The 16,840-nt window shown below is 38.9% G+C and overlaps 1 protein-coding gene across 3 annotated transcripts in view; it reads right to left on the bottom strand.

Moving 5' to 3' along the window:
* NIPBL (NIPBL cohesin loading factor) overlaps window positions 1-16,840 on the bottom strand; it is a 122,445-nt gene that overhangs the window by 21,235 nt on the left and 84,370 nt on the right. For all 3 annotated transcript variants that reach the window (XM_053408425.1, XM_053408424.1, XM_053408427.1), the window contains 14 exons: window positions 15,975-16,157; window positions 13,672-13,875; window positions 12,784-12,855; window positions 12,601-12,690; window positions 11,245-11,348; window positions 10,512-10,598; window positions 8,163-8,394; window positions 6,565-6,716; window positions 6,062-6,142; window positions 4,631-4,731; window positions 3,260-3,398; window positions 2,164-2,246; window positions 1,031-1,163; window positions 304-447 (listed from right to left, as the gene is read on the bottom strand). In XM_053408425.1, the coding sequence (XP_053264400.1) occupies window positions 304-447; window positions 1,031-1,163; window positions 2,164-2,246; window positions 3,260-3,398; window positions 4,631-4,731; window positions 6,062-6,142; window positions 6,565-6,716; window positions 8,163-8,394; window positions 10,512-10,598; window positions 11,245-11,348; window positions 12,601-12,690; window positions 12,784-12,855; window positions 13,672-13,875; window positions 15,975-16,157 (1,805 nt within the window). The remainder of the gene's footprint in view (window positions 1-303; window positions 448-1,030; window positions 1,164-2,163; window positions 2,247-3,259; window positions 3,399-4,630; window positions 4,732-6,061; window positions 6,143-6,564; window positions 6,717-8,162; window positions 8,395-10,511; window positions 10,599-11,244; window positions 11,349-12,600; window positions 12,691-12,783; window positions 12,856-13,671; window positions 13,876-15,974; window positions 16,158-16,840) is intronic.

Below are 16,840 nucleotides of genomic sequence, written 5' to 3'. Positions count from 1 at the left end.
TTTTTATTTTACCATGAAATTAAATGTTGTCTCTTCCCCCTCACCCTCCACCTCCCACATCACCCCAGCTAACAACTGGATGCTCCCAGAGGCAACTGCCACAAACTTACATTTTAAGGGTAAACTAATCAAAATGAGAGGTCAAAAGCACTCTTGATTTTTGAGAGTAACACAAAGAAGAAATCTCACAATGCTATTTTTCTCATTATTGTTTTGTATGGGATGTTACTCCAAATATTTTATGGACACTAATCTCTACACTGAAACCTGCCTTAAAATAATCAACAATAACTTCACTCAAACCTGTTTTAAAATTCGAGCTATAGATCCTTGATCCATTTTGCTAGTGACTGCATCCTTCCGCAGCCGTGCTGCTACGGTACCAAGATAGTCGAGTGATGCCACCCTCAAAGCCATCTCTGTAGATTTATTACTAAATTGATGGACCTAAGAAAATGAAAGAAAAAAATATATAAACTTCATTTTTATTCCCCTCACATTTCAAAACAATATTGCTTGATCCTCTCCTACAATAATGGGAAGAGTTCAGTAACATTATTTAGCATTTCACATATAATTCAGACCACTTCAGATCAAAAGCCTGCACTTCCCCATCCTCTCTCCATTTGTCAGAAAATTTCTTCTGCTTCTCATTTAGCATATCTTTACAGTTGACCAACATTAACTCAAGGATACTTCAAACATAGCTTTTGAAATCGAGTCCATTTCTGTAACCATGTTTAACACTGGTGAGACTTAACATGGAACAGTGATAATAGAGCAGGAGGGAGAAGAATTCAAAGTCTAAAAGAAGAAACAGTAGGAAAAGGAGTGAAATTGCCTGTTCTTCATCCCTCATCCTATTTAAGGATCACTCTTATATTAAGTCTTCACCAGCTCAAAGCACATTGCACTGCATGCAACATGCAGATTCAGTACAGTAAGACTATTTTCACAACTTACATAAAAATAAGCAAGCCATTATTAAAAGTGAAGCAGAATTATTGCTTCAAAAATCCAAGCATCTTACCAACAATCTTCCCAATAGACTAAGTAGTAACTCCGCAGCTGGCCATTCTGGTTTGTTGACCGTGGAAAGGAGATCCTGAACAAAGTTCTCAAAGAGTGGCCTATAATCTTCTTCCCCTTGCTTGCTACCACATCTGTTTGAAGAAAGCAATGAAAAGGGGAAAATAAGACATAATGAATTCACCTTTCAATGAATCCTAGATTTTTCTTTTACATTTTAAGTGAGAATTTTCTGGCACTATATATATAATCATAAATATGGAACAATATAACAGTAATAAGCCTGATAATCACACCTGGGAGAAGAAGTATGCCTTAACATCCTTTTGATGCCAGGTTAATGAGCGCTAAATATAAAAGCACTCACACATTTTTGGCTCCCCGGAACAAGCCCCTCCCAGTTTCACCATGGACAAGCTCATAAATGTCAAGAGTTATCCGGAATTGAGGGAGGGACAAAGAAAAGAGAAACTATGAGGGAAGGGTTGTTTATGATGCAGAAGTGTCTGCATGTAGTCCATGAAAATAGATTATTGCCACTGAATGCCAGCCATTGAATGAGAGTTTTGGGTTGATTCTGAGTGCCTCTGGACATTTTGAGAAGGAAAGTCCCAATGTTCCTTTCTCTGTTTGTCCAGATATCCAGACTGTGATAACTGTCCAACAGATCTGACATTGGAGCATTTGATGACAGGGATGCTGAGGGAACTGCAGCCCTGATGGAAAGTACAATGATGATGAATGAAAAAGGGATGTGTTGTGCTTTGTATGCTAGAGGAATGCAAAACTTGATCTACTAAGCAATGGTGGAAGTAGATACTTCTTTCACCAGAGAGGGTGGAAGGTAACAAAAAGGCTATAAAATTTTCTGAACAATGATGTGCGTTAGATGTCTATTCTAAGAGCTCTGCACACAACCAATTTATGCCATAGGTCTTTGGTAGAGTGGGATAATTCCTGATATTCTCCAGGGAGAAAGAAAGAATTATAGAATTCTAAGAGCTTAGTAAGGGAGGTAAGGGTAATATTTATCATGATCCCTGCCTCTTGAGCAAGTGGAAGGAGACAAAGCCCTGCATGGACAGCAACACAGAAATAAAACTTATAACAGATGAACAGTTGAATTCTACTCACTTCTTGAGAAAAATGGAAAGGAAGTTTTGTGCTGTTCTCATGGCTGTTTCATATGAGTTTGTAATGAGGACATCCTGGTCCACCTGAAAATGAACACAGCGCCTGCTTACTGAATGTGTGTTGTGATTTATGCAACAGCAAGTATAATACAGACATTTCTCAACTATGGACAAGGAGATGCAACCTTGCAATCACTTTTGAGTCTAACGAACATGAACAATACTGTATTTACTTGAACCTAACGCTCACCTTTTTTGGACAAATTACACTGTGAAAATTAAGGTGCACATTAGATTTGATGGCACATTTACCATATTGGCCTGAATATAAGCCAGACCCGAATATAAACTGCACCTTTAGAATTGAAAAAACAAATACCCAAATATAAGCTGCTCCCTTTCTCCCTGCTCCTGGCTACATACTGGGCGGGGGGGGGGGGCTGCATTGCCAGCAGCCTTTCCCCTTCCTTGCTCTCTCCCTTCCCGGCCTTGGGGGAGAGGACGGGGAACTACGCATAAGGTAGGCGCTGTTTGCCCTGCGCTCCTGGATGCATACCGTAAGGTTGCGAATATAAGCTGCACTTTAACTTTTCATGGTTGGAATTTGGGGGGAAAGTGAGGCTTAAATTCAGGCCAATATAGTACATTCACCAGCAAATACTTTTTTTGGTTTCAATGTTCTGGAAATTGAGGTGCTCATTAGATTCAATGGTGCATTAGACTCGGTAAATACGCTACTTCATTATCTTAAAAACAAAATATAATTCACTCAGCCAACGAACACTGTGATCAAATAACTCAACCTCAGTTAACACAGTTAGTTGAATATTCATTTCTCACAGTTCTCTCAGTCTATCTGCTCTGTTGCCCAGGTTCACTTTTCTTCCTCTCTGATATATTGTGTTTACTTGCTTCCTCTCTCTTCAGTGCCTTTTCAACTTCTCCTTCAAGTGTCACCAACTGACATTTCCCCCTTTGCTCTTTCCCCACATTCCATGCCCGACCCATCACTGGCCCAGCATTCCATGAATTTATGATGATAACGGTAAGAACTATATGAGCATATGCTAAATACATAAATCTAAAGCATTTTTCACCTTCTTATTTGACTCCTCTTCAGAATTAGAGTCCTTCTCGCCTGATGGTAGATGCACAACACACTGAATTAGTTGTAGCACCAGTGCAGTCACCATTTGAATATACATAGGTTCACCATCAGTGTCACTGCTGTTCAGTCTGTTGAAAAACACAAACCTATTTTACTAATGTTAAAAATGAAACCAGTGGAAAACACTAAAACCCTTGGCATTTTTTTCAATTGGCTTCAATTATTACAATGATCTCAAATCTTATCCCCACAATAGGGTTGTGGTTTTGCATTCAAACTAAGCAATAAGCTTCCCCCAAAGAGCAGTACATTTCTGGAACAAAAGTTGATCCAACAGAAGTGTATCACTTTACTTTGAAGCTACATGATTTAAGCCAGGGATGGGAACTTTTCTGCTCTACAGCCCAGCTTGACTACAAGCAAGGTTGTAGAGGAAGACCCCTGACAAAAGCAGGACTTGGAGTTGATGCTGAATTCAAGTCCCACTTTCAGCATGTGAAAGCTTTGGATCAGGAACCCCAGTGGAGATTGCAGTCACCACCCATGAGCTATGACAGCAATCCACACCTTCAGAAGGGATCAGCAGCTCCCAAGTGCTATGGAACAATTGGGAGTGCACTTCAAAGCTTTTGGTTGTTCCTTTGCAGTAATGTCTTTACCTGTCCTAAACCTAATACTGGGTGTAGATACAGATTGACAGGAGGTGTATGGCATGGGGAAAACAGCCTTGTAGGCCAAACTAGACCTGCTGGGTCTAATTTGGTCAGCAGGCCAAACTTTCCCCATGCCTTATTTAAGCATTCCTGCTTCACACTCGTACACCTCCTTCCTTCAATGTTATCCCACCCTTCCTTTATAGCATTCAGAGTGGCATGCTTTGCATGGCTTGATCCTATGCTATACCCCACCCCTCTTTTATCATCTCATCAAATCTGTGATGTAGGTTGGGCTGTAATAGTAGCTGGCGCAGGTCACCCAGGGGGTTTCATGGTGGAGTGGGGATTGGAATAGATGCTTGCCTAGTCTTAGTCCACTAAACCTCACTGGTATTTCGTTAACCAATATTCAGTTAAGCCATATTAAAAAAAAATTGAAAAAATTCAAGCAAAAAGTAGGGGATGGTAGGAGTTTTCCCTCATCTGACATTTGATGTGTTTTCTACTCTCCCAACAGCCACAAGCCTTGTATGCAAAATCTGAAATTGCACCTTAGATTCAAATCCCAACCCTGCAGTTATGCAGACATAGTTTGGCTTAGCATGCCCCTTGAAGCAGGCGGTTAACAATAAAATGTCTAAAAAAACACAGACTTCTTCAAAAGATGGGAGGAGAGGGAGAGAGAAATTAGCACTGTACATTACCTGAAGTTCCTCAGACTTCTTTTGCTGGTTGGTAACCTTGCAAGTGAAGTGAAAATTTCTTCTAATATCAATTGCCTATGCTTTTCATATCTTGAGAAGACCTGAAAAAAGTTCATTATGGTTATTATATGTATTTCATTTCCTGTTTATTTTGCTGCCCAAAATACAAACTATTTTACAAACACACATACACACTTATTAAAACATAAAGTTGTTTTCCTATTACCAATCAATATCTATAGCCAAGAGGTATGAATCCAGAAAAGTGGTATTAATGTAAATGTATTAAATGGTTTTAAATTATTTTGGAGAAGGTACTACTAACATTAATTTAAGAGAGTTGAAAATACCAACTCAAATTGTTTTCTAAGTAAACTTTCAAACCTAGTGAGGCTCACAAAGTTGTTCACACACTGAGCCATCAGGCTGGACAAACTACCGTACTTTTTTGTGTATAAGACGAGGGTTTTTTACTCTAAAATAATGTTAAAAATCTGGGGTCGCCTTATACATGCATAGTGCAGAGGGGAGACGGGCTATTGGTTGCAGCCACGAGCAGGAGCTTGTCAGCAGGGATTTGGTGGGCGATTGGTGGCTGCGGCAAGGGCTGCTGAGCATTGGCTGTCGCTGCGGCAATTGGGCGTGCGAATGCCAGCTTCTGTCGGCGAGCGAGCAGACGCATTGTGGCTTTGGCAACACTTGTGATTTGTAGCGTTTGTCAGTTTGGTTAGTGATTTTTGGCACCGCCCCCCCCAAAAAACCGCTCAACAACCCTGGGCAATACTCCCCCCTCCATTTCTTATATTGGAGTCCCCCAAAATAGGGGTCGTCTTATACATGGGGACGTGTTATACATGGAAAAATACGGTAGCTGCTTTAAAGCTGCTATCCTAATCTACATTGCTTCAAAAGAAATTAAAAATCAGCCCAATCTGCATTTGCTATAGCCATGAGATTTCTCTCTCAGGGATATCTCCTTGTAGGTTTTCAGCTACTCTAAGCATGCCCCAAATCAAGTTAGTGTCCCATCATAGACACACCAGACATGGTCTCAGTAACATAATTCCTTAACCCTTTCCTACTATCAAAGTGCAGCAATAGATTTGTTTGATTAGCAATGCTCCTGCCAGCATATCCTTTCTTCTGACAATTAAGGTAAAAAGTGGCCTGAAAGATCAGTGCTGGTGGTGGTGTTCTTATACTTTTCCCACAAACCAGCTGCAATCTGGCTTATCAGGCAAAGCTTAGTGGGAAGCAGTTCAGTGGTGAAAAGATCCTGTTGCCAGGCAGTTAGAAGTGAGGGCATGACCAGGACCAGATTAAGTAATTCATGAATGCCACCCCCCACAAATGTTCCTTAAAAAAACTACCAACAACACCAGAAGTCATTCATTTCTTTACAATTAAGTACTGGTTAAAAGGTGTGCTTACTGCAGTGACAAGTTTGATGGCGCATAACTGAAGTTCACTGACATTTTCTACAAAAAAAGGTGTTATCCCCATTGAAGAAACCTATTAACAGAAAAGGAAATATATACATAAATTCTCATAATACTTGATAAACGAAAATAAAATCTTTTCAACAGAAAAAGACCTCTGATCATCATCTTTTTAATTGTGTTCTCCAATTCTCATACTATTCGCAGTAGCATGAAAAACACCTCAGATTTAAGACAGAAAAACATATTTGTTTTCCTTGGGTATTTCGTAGTTATTGTTCTTCAAAGATGCATATATTTTCCATATCATATATATTCATAACTGACTGTCCAAGTTGCCTTATAAAATATTTTTTTAAATCTAGTAGCTTAAATTTAAGAAGTTTCATTATTACTGCTTGTAAAAGAAAATAAACATCCACTGGAGAAGAACTTTAGACCTGTGTGTGTGTACAGAAGGGGAAGAGAAATCTGGATAAAATGGATCAAACTTACCTGAAGAATAGTGGTGTCAGTAAGAAGCTGTATCTCCAACAGTTCAGCCAAACTGCTAACAATATCACAAATTTTGTTGTATAACATCACGATTACTCTTTGCTTATGGGTAGAACACTTGGCACGCTTTGCTTTTGAGCTTAATACACCACCTAGTAAATTTTAAAGAAAGACACATTTTTTAGAAATTTAGCACAATGCAACCGTATTAGATATCAAGCTTATCCTCACCAAGCTCATATATTCCTCTTATCTCCCAAGATGAAATACAGTGGTACCTTGGGTTACAAACACCTCGGGTTACAAACACTTCGGGTTACAAACTCTGCTAACCCAGAAGTAGTACCTTGGGTTAAGAACTTTGCCCCAGGATGAGAACAAAAATCACGTATCCGCAGTGCGAAGCCCCATTAGCTAAAGTGGTACCTCAGGTTAAGAACAGTTTCAGGTTAAGAATGGACCTCCGGAACAAATTAAGTTCGTAACCAGAGGTACCACTGTATAGTCAACCAAGTTGACTATAATAAATCAAGTTGATTGTATGTACTGTATGTATGAGAGGAGAGAGACCTTCTGAAGGGAACACTTAATGAAGCTTTTACACCATTAAGTATGCAAATTAAATTTACTCAAATCAATTATGACAGGACCCCAAATAATTTCAGACTATTCGGATGCCGACAGAATTTTCCCATAGTCAAAATTTTCAGGGAAAATGCAACTTATACTTTATGTTGCAGCTGCCACAGCTACCAATGGGAACCCTCTAAAGCACAAGCCAATATTCTGAAAAATACAAGAAGAGCATAATGAAAAAGAAAAAGAGACCGCTGTGATGTGCTTTGCATGGGTCTATCAACAGCTATATATTGATAGACCAGCTAACAGCTATCAATGTCTGCTAGCTGCAATGTCCACACAATTGGAAGCAATAGGCTTCTCAATACCAGTTGCTGGAAACCACAGGAGGAGATAGTGGCATTGTGTTCAGATTCTGCTTGAGGGCTTCCCGTGGGCATCTGATTGGTAACTTTGAGCACAGGATGCTGGACGAGATGAACCACTGGTCTGTTCCAGCAAGGCCATTCATATGTTCTTATGGGGCTGTCCTTTCAACTGCTCCAAAATGAGCTGCCAGGTAGTCAATCAAATTGTTTTACACTTGTCTGAGCTTCACTTGTTGCCAGTCTCAATTCAAGGTATTGATAGTGACCTTTAAAACTCCAAGCAATCTGGGACCAGAATATCAAGAGTTCCCTTTCTTCCATTACATCGCATATACTTGGCAGTATTAATTTATTTTAGCCTCCTCAGCCCTCTCAGATCTCTCTCTCTCTATTTTTAAATTTGTTGTTGGCAGACACTCTGGGCACACCAGTGGTGGAATAGAAAGGCGGGATATCAATACTTTAAACAAAATATATATCTAAGTAAAGTTGAAAAAGGCTTACTTTACATTAGAGTGGTTGGGGAAACCCAGCCAGATGGGCGGAGTATAAAGGAGGAGGAGGAGGAGATGATGATGATTTTGGATCTGCATGTATATTCTCTACAATAGTATGATTTCAAAAAGCAAGAAATATATCTGTTATACTAACCACCATGAGGGTCCAATCGGTAAACAGGATCATACTGAGGATAAAGTGTGTTCTGTAAGTGAAATTTAGTGTACTGAATAACTCTTTCTATTACATCTTCAATATATACAGCTTTGGGCATGTTGGGTGATGTCATAATGTTGATAGCTGTAAGACAGGCATCTGCAGATTTTGTGACTCTCTCCATGATCAAGTCTCTCCATAATCTTTCCTCATCTTCAGTGTCGTTATTCTGTAGAAAAATTCAGAGTGCTAAGTTTAAAAGAAAACATTTTTAAAAAGCAATCAGAGAAAATAAATGTGAGCAAAGTTTACGCAGCAATAGTTAATAAATCAGTATGAAAAAGTTTAGTGATTACTCGTATTTTAAAACCTCCCAATAGCCAAATACAAACCAGGAATCTCTGTGATATATTTCACAATGCTACAATCTCAGAAAAACCCTTCCTGAAGTACAGTTGCCAACTTTTTCACCAGCCATGCTCTTGCGTCTAATCAGCCAGGGATTTTTTCTGGTTAGTAACCGTCACCCAAAATGACCCTGCAGAATGACAACAGTGAGTGAGGCTCACACTGTTCATGGCAGTATTGGAGCCTTACTCAGTATTTCTTCATCCATTGAGATGAACTCTTATAGAGCATCATTTCTGATAAAAAAAATTCTGCTCTTTTCCATCTTCTGTTAACCAGGTAGGAAACCATGTCAGGAAGGAAGAAGCAACACAAAAACAGGGAAAAGTCACTCTGGAAGAGCTCCTGTTCCAGCTAAGGAATCTGAATTTCCAATGCAAGTGCATTCAGCTATTTCCAGTAACAGGGAAGTAAGAGCATTACCTCCCTCTCAAAGTGGAAGGTAAACAAGTCACTTTAAAGTCTAATTCTGTGGAATTTAGCATGATGTGGATAAGGCATTATATAGAGGTCACAGCACTTTGCTACAGTATTCCTTTAGGTCAGGGGTTGTCAACCTGGTCTCTAACGCCCACAAGTGAGCGCTTCGGGATTCTAGGTGGGCGGTAGGGGGTTCTACGGCACAAGCTGAATCCTCCTTCCATTGAGCACTGGTGGGTGGTAAGGAAATTTTACCATGAAGAAAGATGCATTAGTGGCCGGTAGGTATAAAAAGGTTGACTACCCCTGCTCTAGGCAAACCAACAGAAAGAGAAAAAATAGAATGTAGATCTTGACACAAGTAAGTCACAGAAGTCAGTTAAGAAGTCAGTTACAATAATGGGAAAAGGCCTTTGAGAACAAAAAACATGCAGACATATCACTGATTGAGAAATATAGAGGAATATGCATGTATGTAAATTGTCCATCCCAAGCCTTCAGGTGAGTTTACATTTCAAAATAAAAATTGGACACTAGAGGGCAGGCATGTGCCAACTCTAGGCTTGAGAGGGCCATAATTCCTGTTTTCCACAGATGCATCTTTAGACTTTCTACTTTCAGTGTCAAATTCAAGAAAGGTAGCCACAGTCTTCTGCTAGAGTAAATACAAATAGCCTTGGTTAGCATCTGTGATTCCCTCAGTGTGTGCATTGCTAAGTGAGCAAAAGCCTTTTGCACTGCAGCCACCAACATTAAGAAGGAAGAGTAGAAGAGGTCAGGGAGAAGGAAATGGAACAGGGGTGGGAGGGGGAGAGAGAGGGAAGGAAACAGATGTGAGGCAGAAAAACATAACAAAATGGGATGCACAGAAGCCTAGGTAATGGGAGGAGAAAGTTGGGGGGGGGAGTAATACATCGGGTACAGTGGGAATACAGAAAAGTATATAGACTGCAGGAAGAACAGAAAGGTAACAAATGGGATACAAAGGTATTTGGAAATGGGAGCAGAAAGTGGGGAGGCTAGAGAGGAGAATGCAGGTCTATGGTGGTATAAAGAAAGAAAAGTCTCTACTTGGAGAGAGATAATAAACAGCAGTATGGGACATGGAGAAATGAAAGGTAAAAAAATTAGCTAAAGAGAACACTGGTTAATTAAAATTATAACATGATGCTTGTCTTCAGTTAATGTATCAGTGATGTCCTGTATAAAAAAATCCTTCGTGGTTATTCGAGTTGTGCATACCTAGACTAGTGGAACCTCTATTTCAATTTAAAGAGGCTCTCTGTAGAAATGACTTCCTAGTTAAGTTACTTAGACTAGATATTATTTTCTCTAAGTGACATTCTCAGCTGAGGTTGGTAGCAATGTCACAGTATACTCCATGCCATCTGAACCAGCCTTATTAGGATTCCTCAAGTGCAGTCTCCAGTTCAGAAGGAGAGCTGGAGAGGCTATTTCTAGCCTCTCAATTAATGTATAAAATAAATACAATGATACTAGCATCATTTAGCAACTTACATGGTTAAGAAGAGTAGAAAGCTTTGAACCATCTTGAATATTCTTCTCCAATATGTTCAGGACTTTCACTGTTTTTTCTGTTGAAAGCTAAAAACAGAACATTTTATCTACCTATTATCCTTCATGGATATGATAATCTCTATGTCCACTATTTGGACTTATAAACAGAGTTTCTTTCATCCTCAAATTGCATATCGTTGCTTTCACTTGCCAATTAAAAAAGTAATGGCTCCAAATAAAATTCAAAGTAGATCCTAGTTCAGCTCAAGGTTAGGATTGGGGGGGGGGGAGCTGTCTCCTAGTGCCCAGACAGAGCTCAGACTAGACTGCAGGCAACTCTCAAGTTACATTGGGATTATGTTCCAGATAGCGCCTAAAGCCAAAATAATGTATCATCAAAACCCATGGGGTTCTTGAGTGGGTGGGCTTCCCAAAGGGGTTTTTTCCTGGACACTCACCCCATTTTTGCCTTCTTTTAAATTTATTTTAATTTCTTAATTTCCCAAGAGAATAAAGCTGAATGTGTATAAGTTGTGAGTTACCAAAACAAATAACAAATGTCTATACATTGAACTGACAGCACACACTTGTCTTTTACATTTTGTCCCAAATGCCCTGAAGATTAAAAGAGCTCTCAGATAACATCTCTTCCAGAAGAAAAATATTTGTTGAAGAATCCCTCTGTGAACAAAAATCTGCTGCATTCTTCATTTTTAAGGCAGCAATAACTTACCCTGTCCATAATGCCCATTGCCTTAATTTTAGCAGATTCACTGCCCAATTCACTAAGTTGATGCTTTCCCAATAAAAACTCCTGAGGAATTTCATCATCATCACCTAAAGAAGAAGAAATTGAAAGATTTCATTTTTCTTTTCAATGCAGCAGCATGACAGAACGATTTTAAAGATAGACAGCAATATCTCAAGAAAGTTATAGCTGTTGTTTTTATTTTATCTTTGTTCCTTATTTTTCCAATCTTCAGTTTACCTTAGTTGTGTATCAGTTTGCCTTTTTTTAAAGTCCACTAATAATTTGTGTGCATTTTCATGTGCATTTCACATAATATATACTTTTTGTATGCAATTTTGCCTAATATATGCATTTTTGCGTACACTTTCCCCAAATATATGCTTTTTTATAAGCATATTTTTGTTGCAGAAGTGCATAACAGTTAATGAAGAATGTGAGCCCAACTAATTTCTCCATCCCTCTCGACTACAGAAGCATAGGCTAGAAGACTGTCTCTCAAAACCTAGCTCAAAGTTTCTCAAACTGCTCCATAAATCAGCTCCATTCAATTGGTCCACTGAAACATTGCAGAAGAATTGAGAAGTTATGAACTTGTGATGACAAGAAACTGAAGCTATTTTGAGCAGGGTTGAATTATCAAGCAGGCTAACAAGACCATAATCTAAGGTTCATGATCCAGGGGGACCCCCTATGCCATTCCATGGTTTAATAGGAATGAGCAGTGTGCTTCTGCATGCCGCTCAAAAGTCTTGGCTTTGATCCTTCTGTGTGACTTGAATGCTGGAAACAAATCATAAGCATTGGCATGTTGTCAAGCAAACCTTGGCTCACATTTTGTTTCCCCCCCAACAAAACACAAGTGGTACACAGGAAGATGACTTAGCTACTATTCATGGTTTATTTAGTGAGAAGCAAACCACAAGCCTGGGTCTAGATGACACAACAAGCTGCTCCTGGTGTAGCCAAGAAAGCAGGGGGAGAGAATTAATGACTCCACCAGTACACTGCTCAATTGCATAAAACAATTAAGGTGTAAATGATGTGTAAACATAGCCAATGTCTGCAAGTACAGCAGTTAAGAGATCCCTGGCAAAAGTTGGGTAAAGAAATCCCTGAATTTCAGAACAAAAGTCTAAGCAACACAATCATTCCACCCTGTCTAAACAGGATTTTTTGTGCTGGTTGCAATGACTATTCTTTCTTGAATTCTCAAGCAGTGCCATGGGGAGGGGGAGTTTTAGGAAAATAGTGTTCGAGTCCACTAAAGATGTCAGTCAAAAAAGGCCCAAAATATATATAGCAATCTAGGTATCATTTGATAGGAAAAGGATTATTTACCAAATGCAGTATAATCCATGTCTTCCAAATTGTCCAAAATATTTTCTACTGAAGCACTGAACCTCTTGAAGGTAGACGAATCCATCATTTCTAATAAAAATATGAAGTATAGTATATTTGAGCCATGATCAATTAATGGCAACTAACAATGGCAAAGACATTAAAGGTAGGAAACAACCTTACCTTCTGGTGTTAGTTTTGGTTCATAAGCTTTCCTCTTCTTTTGTTTCTCTCTTTTCTTCATTTTTCTAGCCACTTAAAATACAAAATGGAACATTTCCACAAATGCTTTCTTATATGGTAATACAAATATTGTGTTCAGACATCACAATAATCATGGTTTATGGAGATGGGAATGAGCCCAGCCTCCTCCCTGGCTCATATGCTCTCCTCTCCTCCTGCTGCATGGCTGTGAGAGGAGACAGGAAACTTTTGCTTCCGCTTTCAGTTACCTGAAGCTTAGCATTATGTCCAAACCCTAAACTGAAGTTAATCTTAATTATGGGTTGTTGAAATAAACTAGCTTCACAGCCAAGGTTAACAGCTTCCAAGCAAGCCAGGATCACAATCCAAATTCAAACCATGTTTGACTTCCAAATCCTGACTTTTTTCAAAGTCATTAACCATAGTTCCTGGTTCACATGAATGGAAAGCTATGGGCAATTGCAGCTTCCTGGTTTGTTTTGTTGCCTACATAAAAGGAGAAGTGACGCGGGGGCTATGTGTAAGTACATGCAGCTCATGTATTATTGTGGCTTATTAAGCCAACATTTCATCGTGTGAATGCACTAATTCTTAGGTTCAGGTAGATGTCACATTTAATCAATCTCAAAAACTTCCACACTCCTTCTTGGGGACATACTGAAGTAGAGGGGAATACAAGCCAGGGGAAACTAGGCTTCTTCCTGTCACTATAAAGTATGGTTTATCATGACATTCAATATGACCAATACAACTTTAAAACCATCTGTCAATAAGTCAGGTTTTTAAGAATACTTTTTTTAAAAATTAAGCCTTAGAAAAAAATTATCACTAATGTGAGAGCAAGTTTAACAGTGGTGTGATAATTACCCTCACTGAGGCTAGGAGGGGGAGAATAATCATCTACATCTGAGTCTTCTGGACTACGATTGCGATATCGACTGCTACCAGAGCTCCTCCTTCCTTCATGATAGTGGCTACTCCTTTTATGTTCTCCAGAAGCTCGTCTGTCATGTTCTTCATATTGCCAAGCTTTATCATCCTCTCTATCCTTTTTATGCCTTTTCCGAGAAGCTAGAAATTAACACACTGTTATGAATGCAAAGTCCAGTTTAAAGAAACTCAACTTATCTTCCAGCTAGGAGCAATTCACAAGCATGTTTTCACTTCTTTCTTGGTGCAGTAGTAATCATGGAGGACAAACCGATAAAGCTCAAGTTGCTAAATTCTACTGAAAGTTTTCAAGCACAGTATTCAATATACAGAAACACGGAAGCCCATCCTTTCCTGTTTCTGCTCCCAAAAGCTTTTTCAACCTTTTATTTCTTGTCTAACGTATTGCTGTGCTTACCTGGGCTTCACCTCTCACCTTCGATTTTTGGGTCAAGATCTGTATAAACTATTATTATGGTTGATGTCTGACTTTCATTTGCTGTTTTCACTTCAGAAATTCCCACAGCTAAATATATAGGCTGAAGTGTGGGTTGTTTTTGTTTGTTTGTTTGTTTGTTTGTTTGTTTGTTTGTTTGAGTTAGTGCTAGTGGTAGTTTTTTTTTAATTAAGCAGCAACATCCCAGATGTGCATGCAGAACTGACTTGTGTGCCAGCCACTTCTTTGAAACCTTGATGCTGTTCCAGAATTCCTTTACTTACATTATTTCTCTTGCTCACTGAAACAAACATGTTCTCTCTTCTTTACCGTTTTCATCCCTGGCTCCAAATCTCATCAGGTGTTCAGTTTATATGTCTGATTCTCACTTTTCAGGCTCTCAAAAGTTGGCGGGGGCCCCTTAAAAATATATATATTGATGTTCCTGCCTGGACTCTACATTAATCTGACCCTCTTCTTGATAGACCTAATGTCTCTTATTCCATCAAACTTCTGCAACCTTTCTTCTTTTGCCTCTCCCTTAATAAGAAAATTAGTATGTTCCAGAAAAGTTTCAAAATGTAAGTTTGAATTTCTCTCCTATGCCTTTTCTCCCTCTTACTCTTTATAAATTGCCTATTGGTTGAAATTAATGTTCCTTGACTGGATAAAACTGTGTATCTCTAGCTTCAGTTACTGAAAGGTATACTTTTTAGCTAAAACTTTGATTTTCATTTCAAGACCAAGGACACCATTATCTGTATTATTATTTTCCCCTAATTCTTTTAATTTTGTTTTGGAAATACAATTAAATTCCTAAACACTTTGTTTAGGGGCCTATTCATTTTATCTTCTTGTAAATAAAGCGTATCTGTAGCACCATGAAAGTAGTAGGACAGGAACCCAGAAGTAGGCATGTGCATGTTATTTTCCACTCCAAAATTTTTCAAACCCTTTCACTGAACCATAAAACCTTTCTTCTGATGTTTCTTTACATTTTGTTCACTTTTTGCTCAGTTTCTAGGAAGGGAAGGAAAACATAGTAAGCCATCTTTTTCAGCCCAACTAGTTCATTAAAGGTGATTAATTTTTCTATAAAACACAATTTCCTGAAGCACCACAGATGAGTTCTCAAAATAAATTTGTTTACTGTTTAAAGAAAAAGAGCCATGTATGATTTCTATGACTGCGTTTATCTCTGTATTGTAGTGAGTTCCTATTAAGTGACCTTTGTCTAAGTCAGGCATAGGCAAACTCAGCTCTCCAGATGTTTTGGGACTACAACTCTCATCATCCCAAGCTAACAGGACCAGTGGTCAGGGATGATGGGAATTGTAGTCCCAAAACATCTGGAGGGCTGAGTTTGCCTATGCCTTGTCTAAGTTATCTCCCCAAGAGTTGCCATACTACACCAGCATACCTCAACACAGCCTACTATAGTTTCCTCAATATGTCTACAGTACCCTACACAAGAAAACCATCCAGACTTGTGAAGGAGAGCCAGTGGCTAAATTCTGTCTCAGCTCCTATTTGCTTTTATCTAAGGTACTCAAAATGTGAGACTGCAGGTTACATAGCTGTTTCCTTACTATGCTGAATCAGGAAGTGATTTACTTCAGACACTGGGTTACTCAATGAAGACCACAGAATGCTGGGAGTGTTTACACCTACTTGGTACCCCCCCATGTGAACTACCCTGGCCTCATCCTTGCTCATCTGGCAGGACTGATTAGGAAGACACCACAAACCATTTTTAACACAATATATCACCATTATCAAAATGAGAAATCACCACTCTACTTACTTTCAAAAGCCACTTCACTGTCATTGTCATCATCAGAACTGATTTCAGCGTATTTTGGTTTTTCATTTACTGTGCTACGCTTACGTTTGTTCATTTTCACTCGTTCACAGAGAGGCATGGTAGATTCAATTTCTGCTAGGAGTTCTGGAGGTAATTCCTTTAACACTGACTGATCTATGCTACCTATCAATGAAGAGTACACTGTGAGTGAATAAGGTTCTAAACAAATTAATATTTGCATGTATTGATTAGCACTTTCACCTGTCCTTTCACATGGTATCACAATATAGTTTCTAAAACTTAAAAAGTTATAGCAACTAGCAACACACAGCATTATCAGCAAAAAGACCTAATTCAAACTTTAAAGTACAAATTGTTAATTAAAATATCAAATCAATCAACAGCTCTTGTTTGCAAAAAATAAAACTTTAAAAGATCATCTCCCTCTCAGAAGCAGCCTACTTCAGCATGATTCTTCATAAGCACAATACACAATGTTTTATTTGCACCCATTCATTACCCATTTCATATTTGCATATATAAGCAGACTGTGCATGTAATCAGATGAAGGCAAGTTTGAAAAGCTAGTTATGTTGACAAAATGGATATTCCCAACTTATAGCAGAGCAATTTTATGTGCATCTTTAGATACGCTGGCATCATTTATAACAAGCATACTGTACAAACAAGTGGCAAATACATCAATACTATGGTTCAATTCAAGGACATGCCCCCTCCTGCCCTCAGCAAAGCCTTAACACAGTGAGCTATGTTGCAAGCAGCTGACAGTAACTGCTGAACACTGGGTGAAGGTGCCTCCCACAAGTTTCTGCTCACAAAAGGTGCCTCTCTCCAACTTTTGGTGA

This window comes from Podarcis raffonei, chromosome 11 (assembly GCF_027172205.1).
Source record: "Podarcis raffonei isolate rPodRaf1 chromosome 11, rPodRaf1.pri, whole genome shotgun sequence".
Classification (NCBI taxonomy): domain Eukaryota; kingdom Metazoa; phylum Chordata; class Lepidosauria; order Squamata; family Lacertidae; genus Podarcis; species Podarcis raffonei.
This window is presented reverse-complemented; position numbering and strand designations above follow the sequence as displayed.